The sequence below is a fragment of the Poecile atricapillus genome, chromosome Z, assembly GCF_030490865.1.
Source record: "Poecile atricapillus isolate bPoeAtr1 chromosome Z, bPoeAtr1.hap1, whole genome shotgun sequence".
NCBI classification, from domain to species: domain Eukaryota; kingdom Metazoa; phylum Chordata; class Aves; order Passeriformes; family Paridae; genus Poecile; species Poecile atricapillus.
Window position 1 is genome coordinate 52,363,776 of NC_081289.1, and position 23,777 is coordinate 52,387,552.

Genomic DNA, 23,777 nt, shown 5'->3' on the forward strand with positions numbered 1-23,777 from the left:
TTTTTCTTTAACAGTAAATGTGAGGTAGAGAGAGATAGGAAAAAGTGGAGGGAGAGAGGGAGAGAAGGGAGAAAGAGATACTGAGAAACAGAATAAACTGTTTGAAATATCAGATATATCACCCCGTAGGTTCCAATGACAGCCTTTTGGTTGTCTTTTGTCATCTTGGTGGTTTCAGTCTTGTTGATGTGGTGGTTGCAGGCTGTATCCATCAAGTGGGGAGGAAGGAGTCCACAAAACACCATGGGGTTTACATTTTGCTGAGGCTAGGTGGAAACACCTCCTGCAATTCCCCTGGATGATATATTACTGGATCATGGGACATTCCATGAGTCCTTGACACCTTCTAAGACGCTGCAGCTGTCTCTTACCCAGTACAGCTCAATCACAGCCCATGAGCCAAGATGAATACCTTCATCCTTGGATTACCATAGGATACTTCAGAGGGGAGTTCACACAGCTGAGCCATTATGTAAGGGAAGATATTGGCATAGTAAGAAAGACTATCCCACTTTGCAGGATTTGCCTCTTATTGGCCTCTTCCCTTATCTGGAAACCCAGTTTGTAGCCTCAGGTGGGCACACCACCTGCACTGGGGAGGCCACTCTGTGCATCACTAGCCAAGCACACAGCTGACTGTCCGAGCCAGTCCAGTCTCTTGCAGCACCTGGACAGTTACTGCAAATGGTCAAGTGTTTTGAGTCACTCATCTGTAGCAGGCCAGTCTCTAAGGACAGGCAAGATGCATCGAGAGCTCTGGAGAGTTCTATGAGCAAGGAAGGGGTGAAAAGCAGTGTCAAGAAGGGGAACAATAAAACAAAGCCATGTTCTAGATTGCAAAATTTATTAAATCTCAAGTTCAATTAAATACAGTATAATAGCTTCACAAAAATGTGTTCATATAAAAAAGGAAAAGTGTCACAGCAGCATTTAATGCTTTTCTCACTATCTGTTAAGTCCTTAAAATAGTAGGTAAAACCCTAAAATTCTTTCAGTCTTGATTCATCTCAGTACAATCATTCTTACTTTTCCAAAACTAGGACTTTGTTCTATACTCTTCTGGTGACTTGCAGATGGGAAATGACAACTCGTATCTTAATTAAAAACTGGTAACTCCCTGATATAGATAAACCTGCTTAAATGGTTGCTATCAATTTTCCACCACATCTGGCCTACAGACACCATTATCATCAGCTGCTAACAGCAACAAAAAGATTAGGTATCCTATCACACAAGTTCTGGAGAGCACTGAGGAAAGTTGATAGTATTAATGTTTCTTTTTCCCCTCTCCCAATGGAAGTGTTTTCAGGTGTACCACAAGTATTTAAGCAAGAGCTGCAAAAGTCTGAAGCTGCAGCAATTTTAAATAAAGAAACACCAATATCATGAGAAGTAATGAGTTTGAATAGCCTTCATGATATTCAAGTGTATTGAGATAGTGACTGATCATGAGGCCAGGTTGCCCATGGAGGCTCTGGAGTCTCCATTTCTGAAGTAATTCAAAAACCAGCAAAGATCTGGGAAACTGGCTAAAGGTGGTCCTCCTGGAGCAGGAGCGATAGAACAAATAGCCTCCAGAAGTCCCTTCCAACCTCACTCATTCTGTGATACAAAATAAAAATACAAAAAAGACCATATAACAAGTCTTGGCACTACTGCACACTCACAGTAATTTTAAATCTACGTCACATAAAGTGACAACAATGTTAAGTGCTCTTTTCTCCAGCTTGAACACCACTATAAATTAATTAACAGAAATTGAATCACTGCATCACTGCATAAATTTAGTCACTGCATCAGGACTGAAACACTGGGCTCAAAGCACATCAAATGATGTCCTGAGCATTGAAGTAACACTGAAGAATTAACAAACACATCGAATGAAAGGATTAAACAGAACAAAGGGAACACTTTTGTTAAAACACAGAACATGAGTGGAGCAACATAACACAGCTACTGTAAGAGGAAACACAGACAGTTTTGTCAAGCTCAAGAATGCAGATCAGTCAATCTGCTGGTCAGGAAAAATAGATTTGAGTCTTACTGTGAATGCAAAAGAAGCCAGCTATGCAGGAAAATCCCAATAGATGAGTGCACTGTGCTTGACATCCATTTAAAAGACTTCAGAGTTTATATTCAGACTGCAATGAACAAGTATTCACATCTGAAGCAGGGAGAAGGGAAACCATAGATGTCCTATAAAAGCGAAAATTGTCTAGAGTCTTTCCACAATATTTAATTCAAATCATATAATTTTTGGTTAAAACATCACGGTATTCCTCTATTGCTCTGCAAAGGGGATCCTGATCCACATGAAGGTTTTTTGAAGATCCAGCACATCCAGTTTCAAGTTCAGCAGTGGCTGGGGAGAAATGACACAAGATTCCTTATGTTACTTTTGCATCAGACAGGGAGAAATAAGGCCCTGTAAGAACATTTTACATAACTCAAGAGTCTGCAAACCTGACCAAGACTTTAAAATTTCCAAGGACACCTAACAAGAGAGGAGCTGGGCACAAAGGAAGAAACACATTTTGTGTACACGTGCATATCAGTCAACTGCATTTCTAAAGCTAGTGACATTCTGGAGGCTACACATGACTCCAGTGGCCCTCAAAAGTGCTTCTTAACACAGCCCCTGCAGAGCTCTTCAACCTCAAGTATTTGCTTTCCTTCAATGTTCAAAGCTGTGCTTTATTGGAACTCTACAACTACACAGCTACAGTCCCTGCAAGGCAGTTCCTCTGGAGGACCAACTATCATGAAGCAGGTGGATTTTGTCTTCTGGTCTCAAATTGTAGAGTGGGTTTTATGCTCCATGTTACAAGCATTGAGCTCATGCTTGCCGAAACACTACTGAATGATCTCTTCCTAAAGAAATGTTGTCTTTTATCCCTGATCATGTTCTTCTTACTTATTCAGAACAGGACTGCAACACCTGAGCTACAAAGGCAAGCCATGAATCATAGCAAGAAAAATCAAGATTGAACAGTAGGAACATGTATGGTATGGTTTAGTACTGAATGCAATCCATGTACATGGAAGGAAGGAGTGGCTGCAGTCTGTAAAGAACTATAAAAATATGGGGGCTTCTTTGATATTTTTGCTGCCAGTGAAGGACAACTTCATCTTAAACCAAGTATTTCTGTGTGGGGCAGTGGGTGAATTTTCTTTTTGCTTGTTTTTTTCTAGCCAAGTGTATAGCATTTTATACAATATTTTGGGAAGCAGGAATTTTTTACCTTCAAGTCTAAACTGGAGAGCTAGCAGGAAAAAATCTCTGTGCTTAGCAGAGGAAGTTGAAAATAAAGGCTTGAAAGCTGTCGAGACTTGGAAGCAGTCACCTTTTTCCTTAATAACACTCCTAATGTAATGACACATTACCTTCTTTCAGTTCCTTAGTGATTTTTTCATCCAGTTCCTGTCGTACCTAGAATGATATGTCAAATACACAGTTAAGACATAGTATGACCCAAATGTAACTGCTAAAACTCCTACAACATTCTTATACCCCACAGACAATGTGATAAAACCTAAAAAACATCATCCCAAATGGAGGTGATGGCCAAGAAGATGCCAAAGGCCTTGGACCACATGAACTATGTGGAAAGGCTGAGAGAGCTGCGACTGTTTCTTTCCAGGAGCAGTGAAAGCTCCTTGTCTGTGTGTATTAACTACCACTACTGTGGGTGGAGTTACAGAGATGGAGCCAAACTCTTCTCAGTGGAGCCAAAGAACAACTCCCCCCAAGCCTCAAGTGTTTTTCAAATGTGGACAGTAGAATCCTGGAGAAAAGGGACCCCTCCAGAACATGAAATGAGACATGGGCAGTAGAAGGAAGCAGGAAATCTAAGGCCTAGAGCAAAAGATGGCCTAAAGCAAGACTAATCCTAAGCAGCACTGTAGTAGTTGAGGTGATGGAAGAAACCACTTTCCCCGGTTTATGAAGCCTTCACAACGACCAGAAGGTCCACAGGACCCTCTGCAATGGGATGTGCAGATGAATCAAGAGAAGAAAAAGGTCTTGTTTGCCCCTCATTTATCCCAGTAACCTTTCTGTGATTCTCCTCCCTGCCCAAGGACAGAGAAATAGGTGGAAATAAAGCCAACACATGGATTTCTCTGAAAAGGAATGAAAAGGCCTTTGAATGAAAATACACCTTTGAGGACTCTGAGAGTGTCCTCACTGTTCTCCTGGCCCCCAACCCTCTGGAGAAGGCATCACTGCTGACTAGCCCAAACCTCCTGGGCAGGCACCTCTCACTGCTTAGCTCTTCAGGCAGTAACATACTGGGTGACTTGCAGCAGTCACCATCTCTGTCATTCTGGTTCAGGAAGTGATGTTGACTTTCTGCTTACCCAGGAAGCTTCTTGAGCACAGGGTAATTTGGATCCTCTAAGCCTCCATGAGATGATACTCAGGGTCTAGGAGCTCAACTTCAGAGCAGTACTGCTACTCCACACACAACTGCTGTTGCTACCCAGAACTTTTTGACTGTCAGAACAGGCAAGGGCAGTAAAGAGCCTTCTCCTCTAGTTTGACCAAGTTCCATTAGAAGACATGAAATCCATACATACGGTGCCATCTTACAGAAGCGGAACTACCACAGAAGCCATAACTTCACAAATACATAAAGCACAGAAGTACTCAGCAGCAGTCACTCTTTCACTCAGGGAAACCAGCAACTTCAAAGCATTTCCAGCTTTAGGCCAATGTGAATGCATCAGCAAGTTTGAATCAAAACCTAACAGCATAAATTGACAAAACATTTGCAGTAGCACCCAAGGTTAAATAGTACAGGCTACAAACCTTGTCACATATCTGGCTGCAGAGAAGAGAGAGAAGATTTTTTGATTAAGGAGCTGAAGAAGAAAGAAAAAGAGCCTTAAGTTCAAAGATCTTCAGTGAGACACAAGAACATGGCCTACATGTGCATGAGGCAAGGAAAAAAGCTCACAATAGAAAGACCACTAAAATACAAGAGGGTAGTTGGAAAATGAAATCAGAAGAGGAACAGAAGTTGAGAGAGCACAGGGAGCTGACATTCCCTTTCTTACATTACGTAAGGAAACTGATTTCATAAATCCACCAATTGACACTGGCTGCAGCTAGCAGTGTTCGCTATTCTTTTCCATGTCAAGATACCCACAAGCATTTGCAGCAGCCTTTGGCACAGCTGTTAGGATGGAAGGTTGTCAGTTTGTAAATATACCAAGTCCCAAAGTCTTCTTGCAATACTTGCAGCAGACAGACATTCCCAGCTTTAGGCTATGCACTAAGGCTTCATTTTCCATATTCTGGTACACAGACCACTAACAGTACTTCCTATTTATGACTTTGAGAGGGAAAACCAGGTCTTAGGACTTTCCTGAACACACTGAACATTGAGGTACTTGAGGCTACAGATGATGCTATGACAGTCTCCACTGTTCCCTAATTGATAATTTCAGGAAGACTTATCACAATAGAATGTGCATCTCAATTTAATATGAGGGAGGATAAATTCACAGCAGGAAATCTGAGTCCCAGAGACCTGCCTTCTGCTTTGATTGAGAGAAATCTGGTATGCTGAGATTTCCATCTTTCTCTTAAGAAAACATGGTTGAAATGGTAAGAAATAGGTAAGTTTTCTGTGTGTACAGCAGTTGTTTGACTCGCCCTTATTCAAGGTAGAAAACTTCAGAATTTGATACAGTATTAGATTTCGAAGGGAATCCTAAGAAGACAAACTGTATAGTGAGAGTGAATTATCCTTAGCTCCTCTGGTGACAACAAACTAAAAGTCTCCATATGTTGTGATCAACAGCAGAGAGAGCTTCAGGGGACTCAGTCCTACCAACAAAACTGCATTAGGAAGGAAAAATGTTAGTGTAGAAGAAAGGCCCAAATTAAGAAGCAAATTCCCTCTGGACATCAGTAATGAAGACTGGGAAAATGTCATACATAATTGTTCAACAGCTTCCTTGAGAGTATGCTCAAAGCTGAGAGACACACATGCTTTGGAGGGAAACTCTGTGGGTGCTGTTGAAGCCAGGACACCAAGAGGGAACAATATCACCATTCTCAGATCTAATGCAGACTTGTCTTGCAATCAGCTCAAATGTTTTTTCACAAGTGGATTTGGAAGCATTTCTCACAAAACACTGAAGAGGCCTATATATAGCAGTTTGAGTTGTATTTACAATGCATGTGTATTTATTAGCAGTTGTATAAAACAACGAGCCACAAAATGGCCTGGATAAATATTTAACTTCTGTAATTAAATTTCCCTACTTAAGGGAAGGCAGCAAGCATGTGGAGGTTTTATCTATCTTGATAATGACAAAACTCTGAGATTCTCAGATATTCCAGTATCTTCAGGAAAATGAAAATGGAAAGCACTACCTGAAAACTGTTGCTGTAATTGAGTTTGAAGAAGCACCGAGTACTCCCACTTTCTTTCCTTTTGCTGTCTGTTTTCCTCATTCTTCTCCAAAAAAGGCACAAGTGTTAAACCTTTCCTTTTAACCTAGGGCAGCTTTTTTGCCTAGAAGAGGAATGGTTTCCTCTTTTGCCTTTTTCTTAATATCTTGCTCCCATCTCTCTGTCCTTTCTTTTCCTCTCTTGTTCTGTGCTCCTTACTCCTCCTGGTTTCCTCTTTATTTCCCTTTCACAGCTGGCCCCTGAATTTTCCTTCCTTTCTAGTGCTTGTACGCAGAATAGCCCCTGCAGATGATACAGTACTAATGACCTCACAAGTTCTTCCAGTAAGGTCTGTCTGTCCACCTCCCCGCCCTCAAAAGAGTGTTCACAGCTACAGAGAGTTCATCTCTGTAACTGCCACAACTAAGCATTTCCCATGCTGCCTTGGCCCCCTTTGTTCTGGCTTTCTGTGTGTAAAACAGGTGCTCTATGTAGACACATGGTTTGAACGGGTTCTTTCCAATGAGGGGGAACCGCCAAACTGAGATGGACTTAAAAGTGAACACATACTTGTCACATTTCCTCGACAACAGAATACAACGACTCAAGAGAGAAGCTTGGCCATGCCTCAATCCCATGGTCTCCCACTGATTACAACTATTAGTATGGGTTTTCATGGTATAATGGTCAGTGTTCCGTAAGGGATATGCTATCACACTGACTGCTAATTACAGGGCATACTTGCACCAGAGGTATTTCAGAGGTTGCAGCATTGCTACAAAATCAGAAAGCTCTGGAAACTTGCCAAGAGTAGGTAATTCTACTGTTTCATGAAATGACACATGGCAGCAACTACCAGAACAAATGTCTGCTATATGTAGTATGTTTTCTGCAGCGAAGTGTAAGAGCAAGGCTATGCCATCCCATTCATATCATCCTATTTTTGAAGCATGCTTTTGTTGGTATTAACTTATTAAAGCAAGTTCTGTGAAGAAACTACTGGAGTGAAGATCAAGAAAGAAGAAAAAGGTGTCTCAGATGTCTTATTTGATTTGTCACTCAGTGTGATGTTTGCCACTTTAAACAGGTTAGCCAAACCATACATTGGAATCTCATGTTGAGCTTAGCTGGGAACTCCCTTTGCCACAGTATTCCTTGTCATAGTTTCTCTTGTAAAAGAATGTAGTAACAGAGTTCACTGCTTTGACCTAAATACTTCATGGCCTTTGACACTCTTGAAAATTTTACAACCCTGATGACCAAAAGTCTTCAGCCTTACAATGTAGTGCTGTGCACTGTTCTGAAGATTAGGGGTTTCTTTGCATATTAGAGAATATGGCATGGAACAATAAATGGATTCTAACTTCAGGCTGAAAAGGACAACCTTGCATACAGCTACTCATCGGCAGCAGTTGAGAATGGTATTTCAAAATGCTTACCTTGGCCACGAAGGCTGCAACCCTGTTTCTTGAGGATAACGTGTTCTCACTTGGGCTTAGGAAGCTTCCTCCTAGACTGAGACTTCTGTTCAGTCCCAAGCTGTTGCCAAGATGTCCCAGTGCAGTTGAATACAGAACTGGAGTTGCAGCCAGACCTCCACTGACAATGCTGCTTGTGATTAACGATTTGCTTTTCTGGCGCTCCCGGAGGAGCTTAGCATTGGCTTCTTCAAGTCTCTCACTAGCTCTGAAACATTTGGAAGCACACAAGCAATTACCTTTGTAACCAAAGTTACTCTCCAGGTTCTTGACTATTATTTGACTTCTGAGATGAAGAGCCTCCAAAAATAGTCCATCATTTCACCTGAGCTTGTTTGGAGGGCCTGTTTCTAAGATGTCACACTAGGGTGCAAAGAGCAGCAAGTGTCACCAACGCTTAGGACTGCTCAGCATGAGGGCTTCAAAGCCTTTTGTGAAAGCCATGTGTTTACACAGCTTCTTCTGGAAGGTACGTCACCTCCATAACAACTCTGAGCTGGTCCCCCCTTCCCAAGGAAAACTCAGAGCTCAGAGCCACTGCTTAAACAGTAATCAAAAGAGATAATTTCTATCTTTTCTTCACAGAATAGAAATCTGTTCTCTCAAAGGCCTACCCTTATTTAAACAATAAAGGACATGAGATTCATTTTTTCTGTTGTACAGAAGATGAGATTATAGAGACTGGCAGAAAAACCCTGCCAGTTAAAACAGTATCAACTTGAAAAGTACCTTGTTAAAGCCATGATCAGTTGTGCACCTGGTGAAACTCTAAAGAGAAATGAAAGCCTGTTGAACCAGGTCTTAAGGTACTTTGCCCACAGACACGCCATCATAGGCTTCCAATTCTGGCCAGGTGCAGAAGAGGAATTAACAAGAAATAGGCATGAGAAAAAAGGAGTCTCTTATTACTAGTCCAAAAAAAGCACAGACTTACCTTTCCAGTTTCTTTGCTAGGCATCGTCTAGTTTTCACTTCCTCCAGATACAGCTCCTTGAACTTTTCCATTTCTGCCTGTGCACATTCCTTTGGAAAACTCTCTTGTTGAGTATTTTTTATTTTATCCAATTCACACTCAAGATCTCTAATTCTGTCTTTTAGCTGGTTTCTCAGAGAAGCATGATGACTTGCTCTGATGTGTTCTAGTCTGTCCTGGGAGGCTGCCTGTGCCTGAAAAAGACATTGCACCTTCAACCACCACACACGAAAAGAGAACTCTCCCCACCTGTCAACTGCATGTAACCAAGGTCATGGGTCCAGCTTGGCTCAGAAGTAGCTGTCTCCTCACTACCATCAGCAATTAAGGCAGAACCCAGGAGCTACCTCAGGAGAAATAATTCTTTTCACTCAGGATGAAGCCCAACTCTGTACTACTATTCAAAGCTACTAATGAAAGGGCACAATCTCTGTAGGACAGGGCAAGGAGAACAGGATTCCTCAAAGACCTTAGCAGGATGCCTCACCTCCTCCCAGTCTCCACACCTGCAACTTCAGTCACTTCTTTTCTGAGTACTGTCCCCCGTACAAGGACAAAACCGGACCTGTAGGTCTGGCTGTGGCAGCTGGAAGGTGCAAAACCTTTTCAAGCACAAACAGTGAGAAGCAGCCCAGTGGACAAAGACAGCCCCAAGCACTGCAAAATGGAAACCTACCTTGGGCAAGCTTTTGATTCAGGGACCTGCCGGCACATTACACACCATAAGGGCACTCCTGCCCAACCATATGCCCTTTGGTACAGACACAAGTACAATGCTAACACACAGAACTGAGCACCCAAAGCAAAACACTAAGAAATGGTGGCCACAACCAAAGTCTACAGAGTACCTACAGATATATGTCAGAAAGTCACTCACTTGCAAAAACAGATTGACTTCTTGTAATTTTTGTCTTATTTCTTGTCCTGCTCGCTCATCAACCTCTCTTTTATATTGCTCTATTTGGTTGTGATCCACCATATTGGTCTCCAAGTGATGCTGGAGTTTTGCCACCTGTTCTTTCAGCTGGCATTTGCTCTTCTCCAGTTTTTCACAGTTCCCTTGCAGGGTAGATAGCTCTTCTTGCAAATCCCGGTTTTGTGCTTCCAGCTGCATGCTTTTTTTAGACTCCATGTCCAGCTGCTGGGAAAGTTCAGCAACCTGTACACAAGGAAAAAAAAAAACAAACAAAAAACTCAGAGGCATCTAAAGAAAGTGAATTCTGTTAAAATCACTAAAGGAGTTGTCTGTATTTATCATCTGCATACTCATTATTAGAAACTTAGTATTAGAAACTTAAGGTAACTGGGTTCTTCTTTTCCAACAAGATGAGCCTTCACATAATTTGTGACAGAATGGGAACCTGAGGAATTCTTTCACAATTCTTCATGCAAAACTGCTATTAGCTTCTGGGCTAAAAATGGGTCACTGCAAAGGCAGTAACTGATTTTACAATGATGCCTTCTAAAGCAGAGCATAACTGTGAATTGTGGCTTCTCTCGCAATGAATCTGAGTAATGAACGGAGAAGTACATAAAGTTTATAAATGCTACTACTGAACAGCCAGAACCTCAAAAACATCTCCAGCAACAATACTTCTGGGTCCCCTTGCCAAGATGGGCTGAAACAGCTACCTGTGAGCAAAAAGTTACAGCAGTTTTCCTATGTCACCTCTTGTAATCGTACCCTGTGCAAAAAAACCACTTTTCAGAAAAGCAAAGTCCCAACTGCCTCTGGCTGAACTCGTGCCCAAGACAGGGCTCAAGGGCTGTTCTTGTTGTGTGAGCAACAGCAGTGTTCCTCCCCTCTCTTCCAGAGAAGGAACCCATCTGTCAGACGTAGGTGATGCTGCCACAGCCTCAGGCTGCAGCCAGGCCTCAGCTGAGGCCTGCTGCTCTCAGCCCTGATCCTCACCCATGGACACAATGTCCTGGTTGGCAGAACTGCCCATCCCTAAGGCTGGGTCTGAGGTTCTGCACTCTTGGCTGACCCTGCCTGCTGCCACCAGTCCTGTTCTGCTTGGTGAGCACCTGTGGGACTGCTCCCCGGCCCATGAGGGCACGGACCCTGCCAGCCTTGCTGCCACTCTTGGCTTGCCCTTCCTCTGCATGACACTCTGCCCTTCCTGTGCCATTGCACTTAAGGATTGTATATTTACGCATGATGACAACTACATCAGTATGAGTTATAGCCACCTGCTTCTCCAACAGTAGAAGAAGCACTGGGAGAGATCAATCAAATCTTAAATACAGCCAAGGAAAGAAAATCATCAACATTACAAGAAATACAGGGAGAACTTCACACAGATTTGAAACAAAACAACCAAACCCACCCCAAATTATGCAGAGCTCACCTTTGTTCTCAATCTATCAACTTCACTGACCATTTCAGAATATCTGCTCTTCATTTCTCCTTTCAAATTAAGCTGTGACTCCATTTCTCTCTCCTCATATACCCTTATTTTCTTCGTAGCTCTACTGAGAAGTCTCTTCAACCTAAACATTGTTCGGAAAACAATGAAACAGAGGAATAAGCAATCTTTTCCATATGCTCTCAAATAAGGAGTGCAGATATAGCTTCATCTTTAACATACTTAACAGCACCAGGAATTTCTGAGAAAAATCCTGCTCTTCTGGTGCCACAAATCACCTGGTGCATGCAAATTTCAGCTGAAAAGATGGACTGAAGACTTCCTTCCCCACACCTGGAGAACTGCAGAACAACCTGGATTGGCAACTCCTCTTGCAGCTATAAGTATAGGCTCATGTACAGATGTACCTTCCAGGAACTAACATGAGACTTCAGTTCGCTCACAGAGTACGTATACCTATCATTACATTACAGTTCAATAAAACTGGACTTCTATTCAGGGATCTCTTCATCATATCAAAATGCCATACCTCTTAAAGTCTTTCTGCAATTCCAAGTTTCTTCTCATTTCTTGGTCCAGACGAAGTTCAACTGGGCGTTTTAACTCTACCAGTTTCTTCACTTTCTTTCTTTCACTCTCACACTTTCAAAACAGAAGAGACACAACACACAAAATGTAAGAATAGCTATGTGCAGTATGTGTCTCTAGCATTTTCCACAGAGAAGCTGCAGTCCACTTCCATCTGTTAGCCAAGTTCCACGTTAGGTTTCACAGCAAGCTGGCCAATATTGAAGAACAAAAACAGATGCCTCCACTGAAACAAAAATGGGAAAGATGCTGGACTACTTTCAGGAGTTCTCAACTCACAGCAAGGATTATGTAGGTATGTTTATCATGGGAGAATACAAATCAATCTAAAGGTTTTACAGGATCTTTATTGATCAGCAGGCAGAGGAATTTGGTCTTTGGGAATTTTTTCAATATACAATTCCCTTCCACCTCTTCTTTGTGGCTACTTACTTATGTGCTAGTTGCTTTGTACTTCCTTTATTCCTCTACAGACGAGGAGGGAAAGATTGGCCTTTTGAAACTGTCAGTCATTTCTTGTTTCTCAAGCACTAGTTCATTTCCCCAGAATTCCTTCAGTATGTTTTTCTGCAAGGCTTTTAAGCATCCACTAGTCTTAAAACATGCTGCTGCTCCTCCATTCACCGCTCTGGAAAAATTAAATACTTCAACCCTGCCCGGAAAACAAGGGGTCAGAAGATGGCCAGAAGGAATGCAAGAAAGAACTGGGGAACTGAAGCCCTGCTTGATATACTCAACTGATGCAAAACCATGCTGGGAACTCTTTCAGACAGTTACTCCAGAACTTACACAAGATATCCAGATAGCTTTCATTTGCTTCCTGGATGATCCAGAAATCACAACATATCCAGAGCCTGAATGGCAGGGGTAATAAAAAAATGCTCTTTATGTAAGAACTTGACCAAAAGATTAATGTGGTTCTCTCAGGTACTGGCTTAGGTCTCCAGAGAATTATCCGGATTTACCTGTTCAAAGAGGTCTGCCTTTTCCCTGTCAAGTTGAGCAACACGCTCTTCGAGGCTGGATCTTGACTTAAACTGCTCTTCCCACATGCTCTGCAAGTCCTTTGATGTCAGAGCCATCATATTCTGCTTTTGCACCTGTAAAAGCAGCAATGGCAGAAGACGAAACTAAGGTGACCATAAAGAAAACACTGCAACAGAAAGCTGTAACTTAAACGGAAACTCTCTCCTCTCCCCATCCAATGTCTATGGTTAATGTTAATGTGGAATGTAAAACACAGCTTGGGAAACATGACCAAGAAGAGAAATTGAAGATGGTATAACAGATGAATGCTGTAAGGGTGGTGAGATGAGGTTGAACTTTGGGGAATAACAAATAGACACACAAAATCACCCTGTAGCTTTCTTCCAAAGGTTCTCCAGAGTTCATGACATACTTTCTATTTTACTCATTTCTAGTGCCCACCACAGAATATATCCTACCCTCATGGGTTCTGTAACAGCTGTACATCTGAGAGCAAGAAAACATTTTGAAATTGACAATGGTATTGATGGTTCTGTCTAAAAGGACAAAGATTTGCCTAATAGATGCATTTGAGTTGAACAGAACTTGCTGATTCGGTTCAAGTATAAAGAATGAAAGTTGACTAGATAGCTGCTTTTAGTGGCATTTTTTAAGGAAAAAATAAAAAGAAAATTAAAAAATCAGAAAAGGAAAAAACAATGATGAGAGAGATGTTTACTGGCTACAGAAAGTGACAAAACAGCACAAAGTCTCAGAAAAACAAAATCCTTAGGTTGTATGACTTTCTCAAGTCCTTACAGAGAAGGTAAAACACTGGTTGTCATGACAAAAACTGACATGGCCTCAAGCTCTGAGAAAACTGCAAAGCTAATATGGATCTGTCAAGTCTGGTCTCCTCTCTCAGCTTTCAACCACAGGTCTTCATGTTATCCACAACATCCACTCTATCAGTCATCTGCTATGATTTAACCCTGGAAGGCAGTGAAGCATTACACAGCCACTTGCTCATATCCCTGCAGGTGGGACAGGGAAGAGAATTCATCAGATGTTGATGAACACAACTACCTTGCACACCACAACACATACAAAACACAGCAGTAAGAAAAAGTGGACATTTACAGCCTTTTCCCTTGAGGGTGCCTTGCTCTAAAACCAGATGGGTATTTAATAGCTGTGTGATTACACAGTCCATATGATCTTTTTATCCATTACCTATACAGAAAATATTCAAAGACTAAAACAGTCATTCACAGAAGCCTGTCATGTACCTGCTTGTGGTGGTCCTCTGCAGCTGCCTGTGCTGTCTGTAAGCTCATTATCAAGTCTTCCAGGCGGTTATGAACCTATAGAAGCATTACAAGAAGCAAGAAGGCACACTATGACTTTCTAGATTGAAGTTATACCTCACCGACAAAAGTATTACACAGAACCTCTTCACCTCTTTATTCCTACATTATTTATACCCAGCAACAATGATCAAAACAGCCTTAGTTTGATGCCACTGTAATCTTGTTAGCAATCATCACTTCTGCCATTTGGTGCAGGGAGAGAGAAAAGACCACATGAGATATAAAGAATCTTCAATGAAAACAGGCAGAAGTAGCTTTTCTCACCCCCAGTACACTTGAAAATCATGCCTTATTAATCAAAGCTGAAGGATTTGTGACTGCCTTCCCACTTCTCTTGAGAGTATCAGTACATCACAAAGTTTGACTATCACAGGCAGTGATGTTCAAAATACCTTCAGCTATAACTGACAACTACAGTTGTAACAAGAACCCTAGTTCACTGGCTACAATACAAAAAGCAACAACAACAAAAAATCTCTCTTAGTTCAGGCAACTTATCTGAGCTAAAATTAACCACTGTGTAAAAGCAGTGGTAAATTCCAAGCCTCACACTGAGTTCTGCAGATACCACAAGCCGTTCTCTTCACTGTTTCATGAGAACAGACACACAGCAAGTAGCCAAAGGAAAAACAATTCTGCACAGCAAAAGCTCTGGGACGTGTAATTTTTGTTTCAGTCTGATGATGTCAGCCAGGTCTCTGGCATAAAGGGCTTGGAATCAATATACCCTGTGGATTTTCCACCAGTTAACTTGATGAATACCTTAAATAAAACACACCAAAGCAGCATCTGATGTTATGAAGGGTCTAAAGCAGACAATAACAACATCAGTGTATTGCTGTCAAATCCTTACCTTTTAGAGTTGTTATGTTTGACTTGCTATAGCACAGGAAAATTTTCAAAACCAGATGGCTGTGAAGTAGAGCAGGCTGCTTTCTGAGCAGCCTCTGTTCAGAAAAATGCAGGAAATGAGCTCCTCTTGGCTCTCCAGAAAATCTCATCATAAAATTTCCCCACAGAAATATGTAACTCAGTTCAGGAATCATTAAAGGAGAAATTTATGAGCAGCTTACTGAGGCAGAGGCTTGCAGATCTCTCTGCAGGGCTTCAATCCTGTTGCTTTGTTGCTGGACAGTGGCTTCCAATCTGGTGTTTTCAATTTCAAGGCTTAAAAAGAAATACAGGTCTTATTATAAAAATCTGCCAGAGCAGCAATTCCAAAAGAACACTGCAAAATAATAAAAAACAAGAACATCCTTCAAAATATTAATAATTTGCTGTGATGCAACAAGACTACCTATCTATGCTGTGGTTTCCAGCCAACCCCTGCAAGTGACAGATACCTCACCCCACTGTTCTCTTACTGTTGCACATGTTCTTCCAGTTGTTTTATAGTAGTGTTAGTCTCAGAAGACGCCAACAGCTGGTCCTGCAGTTTCAGGGCAGAGGCTGTTGCTTCTCTTTCCTTATCATCCAAGGCAGTCTTCAAGTTCTGAACACAACGCTCAGAATTTAGGTATTTTTCTTCCACCTCCTGCAACTGTGAAGTCACAGAAAGAATCCACAATTGTCACGTGAGCTTTTAGACAGAGGAGTCAGCTGCTGCCCAAGGATTCACATGCTGCAGGCATCTGCCCATACCCTGTGCCCAAAGAACTGTAATCATCTCAAGAACTTTCAAAGCTTGGCTTCTACTAGCAAATGTACACAAGCTGTATTACTTCCTAATCTTCTACAGTGGCCTCTCCCATCCCTCCATGAATTTCCTAGAGCACGGTCCTAAGCACTGACACTGGCGTTCTGACCTTTCTGGCGATTTAGCATGCTCTTTGTATTCACTTGCTTGCTCCTCCGTGAAAACATGAATTAAGAAGTTCATCTGTATGTAGTGACTCCACAAGGCCCTCATAAGAATCAGATTTTATATTATTTTCCTTTTAGAACTCCAAGGCCTCTATACATCCATACCTTGGAAAAACACTGTGAAAGGTGATCCCTAACTCAGAAATAGCTTATATTTCCCTTGCAGGAAAACCACTTAAAGATGGCAAATTACAGCAGGGCCAAACAAGGGGAAAAAAAATGCAGAATAAGTTACAAAAGCAATCAGAATTTGACGTGTTACCTGGCCAGGGCAGGGTGGGGGAAGTGGGGGCAGGGGAAAGCAGGACAGCATAAAAATATCCAAACACAGCAGTCCAATACTTCTACTGTTCTTCAGAAATCAGATAATCTGCTTGGCTAAACCAAAGGCAACAAGACATAGACACAAATTTATTGTGAAAAGCACCTTAGTAAATAAAAAATTTTGTCCAAGTAAGGGCATAATGTCCACATGTCAAAGACAGGTACACCAAGTTTATTAAACATGCAATTGATTCACACATCATTAAATCTATGCTGTTGAGTCTTTTTCCTGCAGTTTTAGGACAACATCCAATCCTGCTTTTAACTGCCACCCTAGGATTTACTTATATAATTACAGACACTATATACCTTAGTTTTAGCCTTTTCCAATTCCTTTTGCAAGCACAGCTTGTCTTCCTCCAGGTCACTGCGGTAACGCGTAGTAACTTCGAGTGAAGCTTCTGACATAGATTGCTTTTTAAGAGCATCAGCAAGCTCCTGCTGCAGCTGTCTGATAATGCCCTAATGAAACAATTCAATGAGAATGAAAAAAGTTGTAAGAACATGAAAAATGCCTTTACTTTGACTTATTTGATGATAGATTTGTTTTTGGATTGAATGCAAGTGAAATTCTATCACCAACAGGGAAGTACACAATCACCTCTCCATCTTTCTCAGCTGAGCATCCCCAAACTGTCAGCAGCTGTTCATGAGGATCTCTATTTCCTAATAGACAAAAAAGATCCAAGTATCTTGAAACCATGCATAAGCACACAATGAAATCACGGGAATTTTTTTAACATAATCCAAAGAAATCTGTTGTGATGCAAGAGCCATAATCTGACTGCAGATACTATTTTGTTGACCAAAGGCAGGACTTGGTATCACATCATTCTTTGTTCTATTCCTACATTTTACAAATACAACTAAATGAGTATCTATATCTAAAAGCTCTTTTTAGATATACTCTAAGAATATGATGAATCACATCCTCTTACAGCTGTCTTAATAAGCATGTTTTAGAATAACACCTACCTTTATACTGATATATTAGATTTACTAAAACCTGGAGAATTCATACAATTATATAAATGTGGTATTTTCAGAGGGAACCTGCTGTTTTGGTATGAAGAATATACAGCAATTCAAAGATTAAAATGACTGACAGTGTTGCTGGAGTACTCTCCCCACACATATCTTACAGTAAATGACAAATGAAGAATAATACAGTTATGTCACACATGCCTGTATTTATCTCAAAGATTGCAGACTTGTTAGGAAGAAGGAAGTGTAATTTTAAATCACTATTCTATTTTAAATCATTAAAGGAGACAAACCGTATACCAGTACATGTGTCTAAATATTCACTTTAATTCCTGTTTTCTAGAAAGGGAGATTAAACAAAATGAGTAAGGCAATTTTTAAGTCAATACTCTACCTGAAATTGGCCAGAATACTGTATCATTACAGAATTCCCTACCTACTCCTAGGAACACAGATAACAATTCATTCTCCAGGCAGACCCTTTAGAGCCCCCAGAATATTTATAAATTAATACCAGGACACTATAATACTCTTCAATTTTGACAGCAACTTAGGGAGAGGCAATGTTTTTCCTCTGTAGGAACTTCATATTCACTCATCTGCATCTTCATTTCTCAGCTGTCACATATTGGATCATTCTTCCTTTCACATCCCTCTTACTTGTGTCATTAGTGCAATACTTAAAAAAAATCATCAAATACCTAAACCAATTCTACAGAGCAAAAAATGGACTAAGAAAAAGAGATGAAAGAAGTTCTAGAGAAGAATCACCTTTCTTAATCAAAGCAGACTTGGATACCTTTTTTCTGCTATCTGCTCGGATCTGAGCAGTAATATCCCATTTACCAAACCTTCCACCATTTCAAGAGAAACACAACAAACCAGAACAAATCATCATTATCGGGTCCCATGCATATGGCTTATAACTGATATACTTTAGAAACACAAAATGATTTTAAGAAGTGGAAAACTATAAATTACAGTAAATCTATATTTTACCTCTCTCTCTATTTTGTCTGTCTCATATTTGAAGACTTGTTCTCTTAAATCAATACATTTGGCATTTAATTCCTTGTTTCTCTCTTCCACTAGGTAAACCTGCTTTTCAGTATCAGCTCTGAGTTTGTTGAAAATATCATTAAACCGATCTTGTACATCATTCACTACTTTTTCTTTGATGATCCCCTTGTTCTGCAGATCTTCCAGTTGCTGACGGAGCAAAAGGTTTTCACTCTGGAGCTGGCCCAAGCGCTCCTGCAAAGATTCCTGCTTTATTGTAAGTTTGTTTACTTGGTCTTTCTCAAGCTGTCGAGCACGATCATATTCCTTTGCCTGACACTGGCTTTGACTTAATTCTTTTTGTGTCATTTCTAAAAGCAATGTTTTCTCTCTGAGTGTTTGTCTTAACTGGTGAAGCTCATTTTCCAGACTATTAGCTTTGCTTTCAGCTTTACTCAGCTGCTGAGACAAGCTCTTGTTGGCTTCTCGCACGTCTGAAAGGTCATGATTGAGCTTGTCTTGCAGGCGAAGCCATTCATCACGTTCTCTCTGAAATGTTTGTTCAGCATCACTTTTTGATGACTGGTGACGCTCAAGTTCTTGAACAGTCGTGTTCAAGCGGGAACGAAATGATTCGATTTCTGTCTCTAGTCTGTCTTTGCTTTCTTTTGTCTGCTCAAGTTTGGAAGTCAGCATTGCAGATTCTGTCTTTAATAAGTTCAGTTGTCCATTGTACTGAAAAACTGTTTGTGTTAAGGTTTCCTCATTCAGCTTAAGTTCTTTTTGGAGATCTTCATTTTTTTCTTTCAAGGTCTCATTTTCCTCTAGATATTTTCCTTCTTCCTCCTGGTGCCTAAGTCTTATTTGATCAAGTTCTAGTCTTAACATGGCAATCTCATCTTGCAGTAACTGATTTTTGTACAACAGATCCTTTTCTCTCTCAGTGTCGGATTCCTGAATGACAGTGAACATGAATAAATATCCAGGTGGGAAATAAATCTACAAAACCACTTCAGCATTAAACCGCATTTTTGTTTCTAACATTGCAACATGACTTCAAAGATGAGAATGAAATTTCAGGTAAGACATAAGCTACTCTATGAGCCACTGCATGTGTCTAATGTAGGCATAGAATGAAAGCGTAACATAGCCATAAATAAACGTGCCAAATACATAATGCCTTTTTTCCCATAAACCAGCAACTAAATAATAAAATTATTTTAAATATTGCAGGTATAAAGGTATAAAGGTTATAAAATGACAGTGCTTTCTTGTGTGTGCATGCCTTTAAAATATTCCCTTTTTGATTAATTTAGCTGTGTTACCAATTTGGTAAAATCTCTGTTCACCAGAGTTAAAAATGGTATTTTCCTTTTAAAATGTCTTCTTAACGCTTTTTTTAGCATTACTGGAAGTTTGCTATACAGCTGAATCATCCCTCGAATACGAGAGTCCTGTATAGTGCCTGTTTTATTATACAAATTTTTTTCCATGTAAATACAATCACCCTATATTTATTGGGCAGCACAGTCAAGAACAAATAATTCTTCCAAGAATTTCATATTCTTAGTAAATTTAGTAAACTTTTCAAGACTTCTTTTTTTTCGGTAGCATTCATGATTCCTTATTCTCCATCAATTATTTTAACTAGTATAAAGAGTTTAATTCATTGCTGACCTTCCTTCATAAAACTTTAATATGTGGAGGTGGAAAATAACTTGATACTTCAAGTTTGATAAGGGAATCAATAATTTAAAAAACCCCCAAGTAAAGAGAACAAAGAATGAGTGTCAAACAACTTCCTTCCTGGTCAGTCTGGATGTAGGTAACTAGCTATATGTTTCACAGTTAGAAACCTTACAAGTGATGATAAAATGTCAAGGAAATAAAAACAAGACAGTTGAAAAAACAGCATAAATAGTGTTTTCTTTTAGCTTTCTATTTGTACATGCAGTGTAAGTACATACAGCACTGATACTTCTTTCCAGAACTTTTAAAGACGTAAGGGAAAACAGAAGAGGTATTTTCCCAGTAAAATTACATTGATAAACTGTAAATAATCCATCAAGAAGCAGAAAAAAATATGTAAGTTTTATTAGAACTTTAGAACAAACATGACAAAATTTAATTAATTAGAAAAAAGATCTGCTTACATCTGAACTTTTTCCTATCGTTCTTCTTGTCTCTTCTTCTAATTCCTTTTGTCTCCAAAGGTGGTTGTTCAAAATGCCTTCTTGCAGGGCTCTGGCACTCTTTTCCTGAGACAGCTGTCTCTGTGTTTCATCACGCTCATCTTCAACCTACAATAAAACAATTAAATTACTTGCACCTTCAGAAAAATCAAAGCTAGCAGTATCATTCCACTCTCCCTTTTATTCTTGTAAATATTTTTGCTTTCTCCAGTTACGATAATCCCTCTATAAATTTTAATTTTCTTCTGAAAAATTCAGAAGAAATACAGAATGTTTTGTAATAATATAGAAAAATAACTCCAAGTCGGGCTTTGAAATACAAACAAAAGAAAAGGGAACAGACTACTTGGAAACTAGTAGAAATCTGGAAATAGTCCCCCAGTGCCTCTTCCATGAACAAAGTGCCTCTTCTTTAGGCATACTGGAATACAACACCAATTAAAAAGAAGCAAAAAATAAGAAGGTAAGTGTTTAAGTCATTATCTAATATACCTGTTTGAAGAGCTTTCTCAATGCTACTAACTCCATTTCTAAATTCCTTGACTGTAACTCAAGTTGCTGTTTCTCCTCTATCTCTTTACAATATTGCTCTTCTTTCCTTCTGAGTTTTTCTCTTGTTTTCTCATATAGTGTTTCTACTCTGAGCCTCTTTTCTTCTTCTTGCTTCAAAGTGAACCTGGGATTTAACAGTACAGTTGAAAAACTAAAGCACTGATATAAAAATTAGATATTCTACGCTATGAACTTGCAGAAACAACTCAAACCATAAAAAGGTTAAATATTTTCAGATTTTATATTTTTACTCTAACTTTTAACTTTTTAAAAATTCTAATATCACTCCATTATCCATGGTATCAGTTTTACAAAATATGGAAATAAACCATTGACTGTATTATCACCTTTCAGTTTATCTAGGCAAATATACTGAGGTATGCACATTTCTATTACTTTTGAAGACATATTACAGACACTTGAATAAAAAGGAATTTGTTTTCTTAGCAAAGCAACATAAACTTTTGTCTATGATTAATATACATTTTCTTAATATGATGAGCATTGCCTGCATATTATGGATTCAGTAACTGCAAGTAATGCTGACAAAGCAGCACATCACTTATCTCTCTGACAGACCCACCAATTTTTTAACAAGCCTTTTGTAAGTCTTAAACAATGGCTGACCATAGGAAAAGCATAGCAAAGTTTCTATTTGCTTAGGAATGAGATCAATTTTCAAAAATTTATTTAGAAATGTGGAGGGTTTAAGTTTAATGTGTTTAAAAATAGTTTTAAACCTTTAAGGATCTACATCTGGAAGAAACAACAGCAATTTGACTTTGATGATAATCTACAGACAAACCCTTAGGGAATGTCAACTTCTTTACTAACTGAGACAGATAGCAGTAAGCACCAACATAGTAAGAAATGGTCCATAGCGTGCCCACAGTACCCAAACAAAAAAGCAGTTTTGCGCTTCATAATTATTTTGAGTATTTTTTCTCAAATCCTTGCAACAGTCAACAAGTAAAAAAAAAAATAGTATTAACATAACGACAGAGGTGGCAAGTGAAAATCTGCTTTAGAATTCTGCAAAAACAAGTAGCAGCAGTCTCTAATAAATCATTTGAAAGACTGACAGTAAGATTTGTATTTCAATGGTTTATACTGCAAGGAAGAAAGCTTTACATATAATTTTTAAGGTAATTTCACCAAAAAAAAAAAGCTTCTATAAGTGTAAGGCTAGCATAATGTAATTGCTTTCATAATTTATTAACAATGAAAATAATTATTCACACTTGTTAGATACTTGGGAATTTTGAAAAACACTGGCTAGGGTAAAGTTAATTTTCTTCACATGGAGTTGTGTTTTGAATTTGTGCTGAAAACAGTTGATATTATAGATGGTGTTGTTGTTGCTGAGCAACATCTACACACCAACAAGGCATTTTCTGGTTCTCCTACTGCCCTACCAGCGAGGGGGCTGTGGGTGCACAAGAAGTTGGGAGGGGAGACTGCTGGGACAGGTGACCCAGCTGACACAAGTGATTTCCCAAACCATATGAAATGTTCAGTGGGCAAAAGGAAGAAGGCGGGGATATTCAGAGTGATGGCTTTTGTCTTCCCAAGTGACTGTTCCACGTGATGGAGCCCTGCTCTCCTAGGGATGGATCCACACCTGCCTGCCCAGGGGTAGTGGTGAACGGACTCCTTTTTGCTTTGCTTGTGTGCATGGCTTTTGATTTCCTTATTACACTGTCTTTATCTCAACCCACTGTTGGAGTCTGAAATACAGACTGTGTGCCCTTGTTTTTAATTTTTAGTTCTGAGATTCAAGAGAACACTGAATTTCATATTATATGAAATTCATGAGCATGTTTTCATGGTGATACATGAAAACAAATGTTAAAGTTAGATAAGAAAGGTAGGTGTGTAGATTAGAAAGTTTCTTAAATCACTGGGTGAAAAAGTAGTTTAGAGAACAAGAGACAAGATGGAGGATTTAGGGCGTTGTCTCTTGTCCTTCTTCTTTCTTCTTCATGTTCTTCTCCTGGAGGTTTTTGGGTAATAGTTAGTGATTAGATAGAAAATGCCGCAGTGCATCACAGAGGTGATGGGTCATTGGGTCATTAAGAAAAATAATATATGTGTCTATTGTTAATTGGATAAAAATAAGTATAAAGATAAAAGAACTGCGTAGTTCGGGGCCATTTTGTGTATCAGACACGAAGTGTGCCACAAGGCCTTGTTTGTACCATCAGAAGAAAGAAATGTACCAAATTGCAAAGATTAACCTTGTAACCAGCCTGGAGAGACCTGTTAACTTTTGTAAGGATCCTTCAATAAACACGAGAAACAAGATTATAACGAGCTCGAGAGTTTACTTCGAATAATAAAGATTGAGATAAGTGGAACTCCCCACGAGGGAGGATCCCAGAAGAATTCAGCCCAGAGAAAGCTGGGAGACTATAGAAAAGCTGTATCTACAGAGAATTCAGCCCAGAGAAGGCTGGGAAACTATAGAAAAGCTGTATCTACAGAGAATTCAGCCCAAAGAAGGCTGAGAGACTAGAGAAAAGTTGTATCCACAGAGAATTGAGCCCAAAGGAGGCAAAGAAAAGAGAGAGGGAGGTAACACCCACGAGCTGTCTCACTTTTATCATTCTGATTCTCTTCTTGCCATCCCACTGGATGGTGGAGAAGTGAGTGAGCACCTGCATGGGGTGTAGTTGCCAGCTGGGCTTCAACCATGACACACTGCTAGAGTCCAACT

General features: G+C 39.8%; 1 protein-coding gene across 1 annotated transcript in view; it reads right to left on the reverse strand.

Annotated features, from left to right (window-relative positions):
• Positions 1-833: 833 nt before the first annotated feature.
• The window catches only part of LOC131593035 (ankyrin repeat domain-containing protein 26-like), a 49,891-nt gene continuing 26,947 nt past the window's right edge, over positions 834-23,777 (reverse strand). The window contains exons 25-39 of the mRNA XM_058865200.1: positions 21,002-21,185; positions 20,471-20,617; positions 18,318-19,271; positions 16,644-16,796; positions 15,512-15,687; positions 15,221-15,314; positions 14,067-14,141; positions 12,777-12,911; positions 11,753-11,865; positions 11,206-11,347; positions 9,732-10,013; positions 8,816-9,048; positions 7,843-8,089; positions 3,385-3,430; positions 834-2,362 (exon numbers count right to left, since the gene is read on the reverse strand). Coding sequence (XP_058721183.1) covers positions 2,241-2,362; positions 3,385-3,430; positions 7,843-8,089; positions 8,816-9,048; positions 9,732-10,013; positions 11,206-11,347; positions 11,753-11,865; positions 12,777-12,911; positions 14,067-14,141; positions 15,221-15,314; positions 15,512-15,687; positions 16,644-16,796; positions 18,318-19,271; positions 20,471-20,617; positions 21,002-21,185 — 3,103 coding nt within the window. The 3' untranslated portion in view covers positions 834-2,240. The remainder of the gene's footprint in view (positions 2,363-3,384; positions 3,431-7,842; positions 8,090-8,815; positions 9,049-9,731; positions 10,014-11,205; positions 11,348-11,752; positions 11,866-12,776; positions 12,912-14,066; positions 14,142-15,220; positions 15,315-15,511; positions 15,688-16,643; positions 16,797-18,317; positions 19,272-20,470; positions 20,618-21,001; positions 21,186-23,777) is intronic.